General features: G+C 45.2%; 1 protein-coding gene across 3 annotated transcripts in view; it reads right to left on the bottom strand.

Annotated features, from left to right (window-relative positions):
• The window catches only part of spata20 (spermatogenesis associated 20), a 551,333-nt gene that overhangs the window by 373,811 nt on the left and 165,249 nt on the right, over positions 1-12,273 (bottom strand). The window contains exons 2-6 of one of the 3 annotated variants that reach the window (XM_043714382.1): positions 7,065-7,229; positions 5,651-5,714; positions 4,184-4,267; positions 3,493-3,591; positions 1,918-1,970 (exon numbers count right to left, since the gene is read on the bottom strand). In XM_043714382.1, coding sequence (XP_043570317.1) covers positions 1,918-1,970; positions 3,493-3,591; positions 4,184-4,267; positions 5,651-5,714; positions 7,065-7,229 — 465 coding nt within the window. Of the gene's footprint in view, positions 1-183; positions 1,881-1,917; positions 1,971-3,492; positions 3,592-4,183; positions 4,268-5,650; positions 5,715-6,831; positions 7,230-12,273 lie in introns of those variants that run through there. The other 2 variants (XM_043714383.1, XM_043714384.1) reach the window with 2 other exon arrangements.

Raw genomic sequence — 12,273 nt, 5'->3', positions numbered from 1 at the left:
CCTGCTTCCCCAGTCTGGACATTAACCTCACACCAAATTGTGGCTGTGCAATAAATTCCAGTCATGCCAGCAATGCCCACATCCTGAGAATAAATAAATAATTAAGAAATTTAAGTTACATTCTTCTGCTTTTTTCTGCTAATGGCTTCAGGGATTATTACAGCTAATGGCGTTTGTCCTTACTTTTTCATGGGATTTGATGCCTGTCCTGAATTGCCTGGAGTGTAGTGGCTTGCTGGGCCATTTCAGAGAGTAGTTAAGAGCCGACCACTGGAGCTGGAATCACATAGGTTGAATCAAGTCAGGCCGGCAGATTTCCCTCCCTGAAGGGCATTAATGAACCAGTTGGAGTTTTGCTCAAACCAACAACAATTTCACGATCACCATTATTGAGACTAGCTTTTCACTCCAGATTTATTAAGCAAATTTAAATTTCACCAGCTGCCGTGGGGAGATTTAAACTTGTGACCCCGCTGCAGCATTAGTCGCACTGATTGGATTATTAATCCAGTGACATTCCCACTGACCCAGCAACTGCATTAAAAGTGGGGGAGGGGGTGGTTCCTTAGCGCACAACCTAGCTGCTCTTTAAACACCAGTGTCAACACCAGGGAGCTTGGGAAGGCAAGACACATGCAAGAAAGTGTGAGAGAGGATGGTGTACAGAAAAACAATCAAGCTTGCAATTCAGCAGCAGGCCATTTGGATCCTCAAACCTGCTCTGCATTTAATAAGATCATGGCTAATTCAATTGTAAACTCAATATTACATTTCCACCTATCCCCCCCATTAACCTTCCAACCCCTTCCTTAACAATAATCATCTTCTGTACCTCAAAATGGCACCAGAGCATGGCGACATTTTACACATTTCACTGACAATAAATTGTTCAATTAAATTTTGAAGGAGGGAGTTTCAAAGACGTGAAGAGAAAAAAAAAGGTTAGTCTTATCTCTGTCTTAATTGGGTCACCCCTTATTTTTAAATAGTGATCCCTAGTTCTAGATTGTCCCCCTTGAAGAAACATCCTTTCACATCCCCCTTGTCAAGCTACTGGAGATCTTAACATTTCAATCAAGTTGCCTCCCTCTCTTCTAAGCTCACACAAATACATATCTTGCCTGTCTCACTTATTCTCATAAGACAACCTGCCCATTCCAGGTATTAGTCTGGTATTCTCTGAAATGTCTTCAATGAACTTATAATCTTCTTTAAGTAGAAACTAGGAGCAGGTGGCCATTTGGCCCTTTTAGCCTGCTCTGACATTCAATATGATTATGGCTGATCCTCCAGCTCAACACCATATTCCCGCTTTCTCCTCATACCCTTTGATACCTTTAATATCTAAAAATGTATCAATATTTTGCTTGAATATACTCACAGCCTTCTATGGCACAGAATTCCACATGGTGACCACTCTCTGAGTGGAGAAATGTTTCCTCACCTCAGTCCTAATTGGGCTGACCCTCAGACTGAGACTATGACCGCTGGTTCCAGACTTCCCAGCCAGGAAAACATTCTCCCTGCATCTAGTCTGTCCACTCCTGATAGTATTTTAGACACGCCAATCAGATCCATTCTCGTTCTTCTATACTGCAGTGAATACAGGTCCTGTCGAACCCATGTCTCCTCATATGACAATGTTGCCATTCCTGGTATCGGCCTAATGAACCTCTGCTACACTACCTTAAGTAGGGTAGCCAATATTGTACAATGTACTCCAGATGTGATCTCAACAGTGCCCTGTAAAACTGATGCATAACCCATATATTTTTTAATTTAATTCCCTACTCAATAAACTGTATCAGTCTAGTAGATTTCCTAATTGCTTACAGTACCTGCATACTAGCCTTTTGCAATTCATGCACGAGAACACTCATATTCCTCAGGGAAATGGTGACAGAGAAGGGAATTTACCTGGGATCAAACCGCATTATAACGTAACCCAGTCTCTTCAAGTGGCTGTAGACCTTTAGAAACAAAGAAAAGAAGATCTGAGAAAATATCGCAAAACTGCATCTTCAACTAGTACAAAGTTGGATGGTGAGAATCCTGAAATATAAAAAATAGTCAACAGGTCTATAGCAGCATGTGGGGAAAGAGAAACTGTTAACCTTACAGATAAATGACCTTCCAGCTCTTACATTTTCCAATTCTACCAGAAGGTCACCAACCTGAAATACCAATTCTCTTTCTCTCTATTCATGTGCTGCCTGACCTCCAGTCAGTGAGGGTTAAACATCAGAAGCAGCGAAGAACCCCACCATTGCAGAAACACACCAAGTAAATATTCCAAAAACAATTTTTTTTTGTGCAAAAATCCAAGTGAAAATAGTTAGCTTACATTCCCTACATTCTCAACACAAATTGTGCACATTATTTCCAAAGCATATTCATTAAATAAATAATGCCTGGTCAATAAACCTAAAGGTCACTTCTTCCATCAAGAGGCAACAGATTCACACCTCGACATCTCAAATCACAGAACCAAACTCTCCCAATGCTGTGCCTGGTGGAAGGAGAGTGGGAACATTTACTTGGGTAAAGATCCCTTGGTTAAACGTTGCCAGCCTGCCCAACACAAGTACTTGTGTTAAATGCAGTCTTACTCTCCATGTGCGCCTGGTCAGTATTTTATAAATAATTTAATCAAGTTCCTTAGGTTCACTGGGGTAAGCAGGTTGACTATTGAGCAGCTTCTGCTTACAGACACAACAGGACAAATCCCTGGTCTGTACTGGGTCAACTTGATCTCAGCAAGGACAACAGTCAAGAGTCCAAACAAGATCTCTGGAGAGGAGTAAAGAACACCATTTCTCTCCCTTTCTTGATTACCATCAGTGACTCCAGTAAACAGGACCACTGTGCGATGACCATAAACAAACTGGACAGTGATGTATTCACACACACACACACCACATAACCCTCTGAAGCTCCCAGGCTTCACGAGAACAGAAGCAACTAGAACAAGAGTGCCCAACACACTAACTTACAACTAGCAAGTAGTAAATAGCCTTATCGCAGAAGACTCAACAGTAGAGGAAAGCTGCTATCACTGCTCAAAATAAAGTGACTTAGTGCAGCTCAGTTTAAAACAAAAGAGGTTGAACATCAGTGTATATGGTCAGTGGCGAGTATTTGCGCAGCATCTGTATAAAATGCCAATGGTACCTCTGGATTAACAGAAATATTGCACTGAATTCTTTTGTCACCAGAGGAATAAGCATCAACATTGCCTTGACATCCACACATAATGGAAAAAGGTGCACTGGAGGAACGATATCTGCAACATTTTCGGATAATATCAGAAGCCCTGTGTCTCCTCCCTGCTGACAGCTTAAACTAGTTTCAGAAAAAAATTGATCAAAGACCCAAAAAAAGCTGCAGGTGATTCGAGCTGGTTTGGCTGACACACTTGTTGCATTATCCACCGTGAAATCAGATGCGTCCATGTTCCATAGTTAGTTTTAGAAGTCAGGTCACTTCCAGTACCTGATACTGTTCCAATGGAATGGTTCTGGCAGACAGTAAAATCTCATACGACTCCTGAATGGACAGCGGCAGCTCCCTGTAATATATCTGTATGGATCCCTGGAAAGCAGGTAAACTGCAGTTAAGTATTTATTCAAATAGGAGGCCTCACAGAGAGAGCACTATAGAAAACCAGCAACTTTAGCATTAGTGCTACAACAGGATTAGAAGACGCTTTCGGGGGGCAGATGGACTCAGCGCTGCACAGTAAAGGGGCAATTTTAACCCTGTGAGGACAGGGAGCAGTTAAATAGAGGTAGCAGCTTACCAGCTGCCTTTCTGCAATTTGACTCTTAGCACTCATGTTGAGCTGATGAGAGACTGGGTATCAGGATGGAGCGGGGGGGGGCCTGGTTTAAACAGGATTTCTGATGATTAGATTATGGTACTGTTACTAGGGTTTGAGAGTAAAGTCATCATGGATTCCCCATCAGGCAAATACAGTGGCAAACAAAAGCTGGGTCACAAATTGAAACTCTCCCTTGGTTCCCATTTGAGCTAATAAAAGCAGGAGTCCTTATCGGAGCTCCACAGAGAAAGGTTGAGCATCCACACAATCCCAAGGACTGTGTAAATAAATCCCAAGGGGGAATTTAAAATTCCTTAGTATAGCGGTTTCAGGTCGGCAGATCTTACAGCTTTGCATACTTACACACTCAAGAAGGTACAGAGCTTCCTCAGGGTACAGTAATTGTTTCCCATGTACCACATGGCCCATGGTGTGCCAGAATTTGCCCTGTATAGAATCGAGAAGGGAGGTGGAGCAGGAAGGATGCAGTAGAAATAAGAAATCAGATGGATTGCAATTGCGTTAGGTACCGACAGTATAATTTTAGCAATGAACATCAGTTACTGAAGGTTAGAAAGAAAGAACCTGTATTTACAACCAGCCTTTAATAACCCCTTAATGTCTTTACTCCAGAAGAAACGTGACAACCAAACAACACACGAAAGCTCTCACAAACAGCAAAATAATCTTTAACAGCACAAAAAGCAAGATGTTGTGCATGCCAGAAATCAACTAAAAGTAGAAAAAGTATTTGAAACGCTCAGCAAGTCATGCAGCATTTGTGAAGAAAGAAACAGGACTAATGTTTCAGGAGAACATCTTTCATCAGTTCATCAGCATTTTCTGTTTTTATGTCTGTGCTGATGTTGTTTGGCAGAACTCTGGGGAGAACCCTCTAGCCCCACATTAAATAGTGTCACGGGTTCTCACGTGCACCTGAAAGGGACGATAGAGCCTCAAGCACTCACCTAGTGAGTAAGGCTCAGGTTCCATTAACGATTTTTTAAAAAACTCATCCAAACAAAAGTGTGTCTGACAATGTAGCACTTCACTGGAGTATCCACCTTGGTTTTCTCCAGAATGGGACTTGAACCCGTGATCCTCTCACTGGGAGAAGGCCATGCTGACACACAGCCGTGCCTGGCCGTGACCTGTCGAGTATAATAAAGTGGGATGAAATTTGGTACAGTGTGACTTTTCAACTATCTTCCAGCTGACTGAAATGTTCATAAATTGTGGAGATTGCAACATTAGAAGAGGAACCATCAGGCAAGATGTGACCATTTCCACCAGAATGACTGGACTGGGGCAGAGTCCTGGCAATCATTCTGATTTGGACAGAAAGAGGAAGGCGCTAAAAGGGAAATCAGACTGTCCTCTACACCCGGTTCTGCTATAACGCATGTTTCTTCAATGCAAATTGGCTAATGTGATTGAAGAATTTAAACCATTATTTGTAGAACACAAACTCTCCTTACCTGTATTGGCTATAACGAAATTCCAGCCCCATTAGTTTGAACGGCATGGTTATTGCATGATTTTCTTATAACGTGAGATCGCATGAGAATGGAACTATTGCGTTATATCAGAACTGACTGTATTCTGTAATGAAATTCTATCTCCTTTCTGCATGTTATTTAGAACAGTTAACTATTTTTTTTAAAATCACCTTTACGAAAGGGGAATTGCACAGAAACAGGTAGAAAAGCTTGCTCCGATCATGGAAGAGCATGCTTATTACTGAAATATGATTAAAGCAGAAGCCACTTTAAGGTTACATGTTCTATCAAGAGCTATCTGCTTTAGAAATGGCAGGAAAAATAAACTCACTGCATTGGATTTCAGCTCCACAATGCTTTCCTGGGGCTTCCACTCGGCTTTTACCAGGCTGCCGCTAAATGAAGAGAGAAACTTTATGCAACTATCTCCCACAAAGCAAAACACAGCAATTCAGTCACCATAAATCTGCCAGCTAAGGGAATGAATAACATTATTATCCTCACATTCCACCTCATTTATAAAACCCATTAGTCCGTGTAGGAGATTACTAAGCCATCAATTGTCACAAGAATTATCAACTAGTGCAGAACTCCAGAAAAGTCTGCCAATCAGTATCATCTCCCTACCATCACACTAAATCCAAAGATGTGCAGGTTAGGTGGGCTGGTGACGCCAAATTGCCCACCATATTCAGGGGTGTGGGGATTAGGTGCATTAGTCAGGGTAAATGCAGAGTAATAGGGTAGGGGAACAGGTCGGAGTGGGTTACTCTTCGGAGGGTCGGTGTGGACTTGTTGGGCCGAAGGGCATGTTTCCACACAGTAGGGATTCCAAAATCAGCATTCAATGTGTGCTATTTCTGTAATGGAATTATTTTAGTGGAAAGCTCAAAGGAAGCTCCATTCTGTCCCTATCTTGTGCTGTCCCTGTCCTGGGAGTGCTTCATGGGGACAGTATCACAGGAGCTTCACTCAGGCTCTAACCTCATACCGTTCTTGTCCTGGGAGTATTTGATGGGGACAATGTAGAGGGATCTTTATGTTTACCTTCAGTTTAAAAGAGTAGGGAAGTTTTACACTATATTTGTGTGCTATCCCTGCCCTTGGAGCATTTGATGGGGACAGCATCGAGAGGGAACTTTGTTTTCCATTTATTTTTAGTTTAAAAGAGTAAAAGTAGATTTACGTCCAGTTTAAAAGAGTAGGGAAGTTTTACACTATATTTGTGCGCTATCCATGTCCTGGGAGTGTTTGATAGCGGTATAGAAAGAGCTTTTCTCTGTATCTAACCAAGCTTAATCTGTCCTGGGAGTACATGATGAGGCCAGTATAGAAGGAGTTTTACTCTGGATCCAACTGTGTTCTGTACCTATCCCAGGGCTGTCTGATGAGGTCAGTATAGAGGAGTAGCGTAATCAGTAATTAACATATGGTCCAACCCAAATCCTATAAAGTATGTTGAAACATTGAACTCTCATCAAAACAGGCTAGAAAACAGCTGAGGCTACGTACTTCACAATGGACTAGAGACTGAGGGAACAGTCTGATCAGCATATTCTCAATGTCAAATCAAAGGAACTGCACCATACTCCCACAATACAGAAGCTTCTCCTGCTGTCCATTTCCTACTTCTGCCTGTGTGGTTGAGCTATAGTTATTGTAGTGAGGCCATTGTTGGGTTCTGGCAGCTGCCCCATGATATTTCAGGTCCCGGGTATTTCTGACTGACAAGCAGCAATCCTTACAGTCGTTCCACTCGCTCTTCAGATAGGAGCTGCCACTGCTCTTCTCGACACACCCGCAGCCTCTCCATCTGCTCCTCAGAGTCATCCGGAATGAAATCTTTCTGGCCATGGGTCCGTTGGGGAATTTTGTGATCCCGGGATCGTGCCGCAAACAATTCCTCAGAGCTGCAAAAGGAGCACAAAAGAAAGTCTGCAAACTTTAGCTGCAAGTATGTTAAAGCATTTATTTATCACTCTATATGACATAGAGAGTGTATCCCCACTACAACTGCCTGCTGGGTTCTTCATTCTTTCAAGTGATATGTTTGTTGCTGACAAGGCTGGCACTTGTTGCAATGCTTGAACTGAATGGCTTGCTTGACCATTTTAATCTGGCAATTAAGACACAACCACATTGCTGTGGGTCTGGAGTCACAGGTAAGGATGACAGGCCTCCCTCCCGAAGGAACATTGATGAACCAGTTAGATTTTTACAGCAGTTGATGATGGTTTCTTGGTCACTATTCCCGTGGCAACAGCATTTCTTATTTTGCAACAATATCTGCACTTCTAAAGTAACTCATTGGCTGGGAGTACCTTTGAGACATAACAGGTCACGAAAAGTGCTGTATAAAAGCAAATCTTTGCTCTTTTGTTGCAACCCTGCTGTTTTCAAATGTCAGATGACCAGTTTGTCCTTTCCACCTTCTGTCAGATGAACAGATACATACATTGTTACACGAAAGAACAAAGAAGAGCTTGCATTTATACAGCACTTTTCACATTTTTGAGACCTCACTATGCTTTATAGATAATTAACTTACTCATGTCTCAGATCTCAAACCCCACAACCTTCCAATTGGCACGAGTGTGTGCTACTCCTGATCTCAGGCTAACGAGGCATTTTTGTAAAATAATAAATGGAGAAAGAGACACTTTGGGAGAGAGATTAGCTCATCACACCTGACCTCTAATTTAGTATGAAAATAACCAAAACAAAAACCTTCCAGGATTTCGATTCATCTATAAGTTATGCGGATGTTGAGAGAGTGAGTTGCATCTGTCAATCAGAAGTGCAAAACAAACAAGAAAGTCCACAGACTGGTGCCAGACTATTGTGATTACAATCATCACAATTACCTGCATTTACATCAATACCTGATCAAGAAGTCTCAGATGAATACAGTACATCCCAAGCTAAACACAAACCCTTCAACACAGCAGCTGAAACCACACATATTCCAGGCCTCAGAAATCACAGGCGTTCTCCCATCTGTCACTGATCTGTACCCAGGCTGAAGCCGAGCGATGGGGTTTTTAAGGTAGATGAGTGAGGACATTTCACCAAATTAGCCTGGTCAGTTTTGGTGACTTTTGTGGCTCAGATCCCAGACCACCCGATGAAGGAGCAGTGCTCTGAAAGCTGGTGTTTTGTGATTTTTAACTTCATACAGACCAGGAGGGACCACACAAGGCCTGCACGACACAGCGACAGGAGTAGGCCATTCTGCCCCTCTCGCCCTGCTGTGCCACTCAACAGGATGGAGCCTCGGCCAACGTCCTTCACGTCCACTCTTCTGCCCTTTCACCCTAAATCTTTGATCCCCTGATTGATGAAGAATTTCTCTCAGCCTTAAACATCCACAAGGTCCCTGTTCCCCCACAGCCCTCTGTGGTAATGCTCTATGAGGAGCAGCTCTGCCTGATCCCAATGTGGTGATGCCCCTCTATCCTAACATGGTGACCCCTGACCGGGGGAGGGGGTGGGGGGAGAGTGTGGACCCTGAGAGCCCCCTTTAACAACCCAGTACATCCCCACACTCACCACCCACACATAGACACACACACACCCCCACCCCGACACACACCCACACATAGACATAGACACCCACACCCACCCCCACCCAGACCCAGACACACACCCACACATAGACACACACCCACACCCACCCCCACCCAGACCCAGACACACACCCACACATAGACCGCAACCCACCCCCACCCCCACAGACAGACACATTCCCTCCCGGGTTTATAAACTACGCTGTTGTTCTCAATTTCACCTCCAGCAGCCCGGCCGGTTCAACATGTAAACACCGCGGTTTTAACCCGGGCCTCACCGCCCCCGGGCCCCGTTCCTTTACCTCAGGCTCCGGCTCTCCGGCTCACAGCCCCCAGCGCGGCCGCCTCCATCTCCACAGCGTGAGGGGGAGGGGCTTCCGGGCCCTAGTGCCCGCGCAGAGTAACCCCGCCCACCGTCACCGCCCACCGTCACTGCCGGGTCCTAGTGCCCGGTAACCCCGCCTACTGTCACCACCGGCCCACCGTCACCGCCCACCGTCACCGCCCACCGTCACCGCCCACCGTCACCGCCCTCCGGGTCCTAGTGCCCGCCCACCGTCACCGCCCACCGTCACCGCCCACCGTCACCGCCCTCCGGGTCCTAGTGCCCGCCCACCGTCGCCCGCCCACCGTCACCGCCCACCGTCACCGCCGGGTCCTAGTGACCGCACTCCGTCACCGCCGGGTCCTAGTGCCCGCACAGAGTAACCCCGCCCACCGTCACCGCCCTCCGTCATCGCCGGGTCCTAGTGCCCGCCCACCGTCACCGCCGGGTCCTAGTGCCCGCACAGAGTAACCCCGCCTACTGTCACCACCGGGTCCCAGTGCCCGCAGAGTAACCACGCCCACCGTCACCGCCCACCGTCACCGCCGGGTCCTAGTGCCCGCCGTGTGTGACTCCACCCAGAGTCACCGCCAGGACCTGTTGCCCAGCTTGGCCAATGCCCAGAGTCACTATCGAGTTGGATGATCATGGCTCTCCAGTAGCTTACCTCCACCCACCCACTCTGGCTACTCCATGGGTAGCGATCCAATGGCCTGGGGTTTATTTTTAAATGGCGTTCTTGGCAGTTTTCCTTCAGAGGCTTTCAGCCCAATGGAGTGGTGTCCCAGTGTCTTGATGTCAATGTGGCTATCACTTTAAACCATCTGGAGTTCAGCTCTGTTTGTCCATGTTTGAACCAAGGCTGTAATGAGGTCAGGAGCTGAGTGACCCTGGTGGAATCACAACTGGGCGTCACTGAGCAGGTTATTACTGAGCAGGCGCTGCTTGATAACACTGTTGGTGACACCTTCCATCACTTTACTGATGATCGAGAGTAGACTGATGGGGTGGACAATTGGCCGGGTTGGATTTGTCCTGTTTTTTGTGCACAGGATATACTAAGGTAATTTTTCACATTGTCGGGTATATGCCAATGCTGTAGCTGTACTGGAACAGCTTGGCTGGGTATATCATACAGTTAGTGGTAGGGGGTGCAACTGACTCCTGACCAGAGTGTGGAAGCAGACAATAGGAAATTGGATAAATTTTCGGCTAAGGGGATAAACCAGGGTTTTGGACTGAATGAATTATTCTTTAGAGAACAAGCTCTTGGGGTTAGGCTGAATGTCCTTTTCCTATAGCACAATGACTATGACTTCCCATTCAATGAAAACATCCTCTCAGCATGCACCCAGTTAAGTCCCTTCAGGATTTAATATATTGCAATGATGTCATCTCTGACCCTTCTGAGCTCCAAGAAATATCAGCTGAGTCTATTCAAACGCCACTCCTAGAACACACCAGCCATCCCAGAAAGCAGTCCAGTAAACCCCATCCCCCACTCTCTATAGCAAGTGCTGTGTATCCTTTCATAGAAACGGTGACCAAAACTGAAACAGTGTGAAAGTAGACTTGAAATGATTACCTTGTTTGTCTCTCTGAGACCTGCTGACTATACCCAGGATTTGTCTGTGTTTGTTTCAGGTTTTTAGCTTCCCAGTATTTTATCTTTCTTTACAAAATATTCCAGATATGGCCTCATCAGGACCCTATACAGTCCTGTTAGACATCTTTATTCTTGTACTCCAATCTTTTTGCTTGATGTACCTACATGCATATTTTTGGTAACCTGTATTGAATGACATAGCAGGTTTGTCAGCCCTGCTTCGATTTGTTATGTTCTCATGACTCATTAACAGATCATAAAGCAGGTCAGATCCACAGAACAATAACATTTTCCAGTCAGTCAGCATTTAAAAACTATTATGGCTTCCTCTTTTCACTATAGCACTCCTACATTCTTGCCCATTCGTTTAAACCATCTGAACCATTTTCAAGCTTCAGTGTAATCCCCCTGAAAACTCACTTGCCCGTCTGACTTTGTATCATTAGAAAGCCTGTGTACAAAATACTTCATCCTTTCATCAGGGTCATTGATATTTCACGGCTTAAGCTGCACCCTAACAATTCTTCCCTTTATTCTATCATTAGCACATTTTCAATCTATGCCAAATATGACCCCAATCCAATGAATCTTAATTGTGTATAATCACCTTTTACTTAATAGCCACTTCTTTATTTAATAACCTATTGGAATCATAGAATCCCTACAGCTCAGAATGAGGTCATTCGGCCCAACAAGTCTCTCTGACCCTCTGAATAACACTGACCAAGACCCTACCCTATCCCCACATTTCCCATGGCTAATCCACCTAGCCTAAACATCTCTGGTCACTGCGGACAATTTAGCATGGCCAATCCGCCTAACCTACCCTATTAGTAGACTGTTTAGGGCCAAACTGGCCATCAACAGGTCCAGGCAGTGGACCGTGGAGGGTCGTTAGGGCCGACTGCCTGCCCCTCTTCCGCGGTTACGTTAGGGCCCGGGTGTCCTTGGAGAAGGAGCACGCGGTGTCCACCAACACCCTGGAGTTGTTCAGGGAGAGGTGGGCGCCGCAGGGAGTGGAGTGCATTATTTCCCCCTCCAACTCTATTTTGATTTAGTCCCTACCCTCCCCTTCACTGTTTTGATCACAAAGCATTGCCCTTTGATGTGAAGGGCACTGCTTGTCACTGGCCACTCGGGTGTTTTCCTATCTTCCTGGTGGTGAAAATTGAATAAAGATTCGTGCACTTTGTGTCTTTCACTGTGTCTCACACCTGCACACACGCACCATGGGTGCTGGGGAAAAAAATAAGCACTACTTCGGTTAGGCGGTAGTGTGGGGGTTAATAGAAGAAATTTTAAAAATTTTAAAAAAATAAACAGGGATGGCTCCCCAAGAAGAAAAAATAAACGGAGAGAAGGGCATTGCTTGTCACTGGCCACTCGGGTGTTTTTCCTTTTGAGAGTTGGATCAGTGTGAGTGAGTGTGTACGTGCAAGGACTCTCCTCCTTGAAGG

This window comes from Chiloscyllium plagiosum, chromosome 24, assembly GCF_004010195.1.
Source record: "Chiloscyllium plagiosum isolate BGI_BamShark_2017 chromosome 24, ASM401019v2, whole genome shotgun sequence".
NCBI lineage: Eukaryota > Metazoa > Chordata > Chondrichthyes > Orectolobiformes > Hemiscylliidae > Chiloscyllium > Chiloscyllium plagiosum.
The sequence above is the reverse complement of the archived record's forward strand: the minus strand, read 5'-3'. Positions and strand labels throughout refer to the sequence as shown.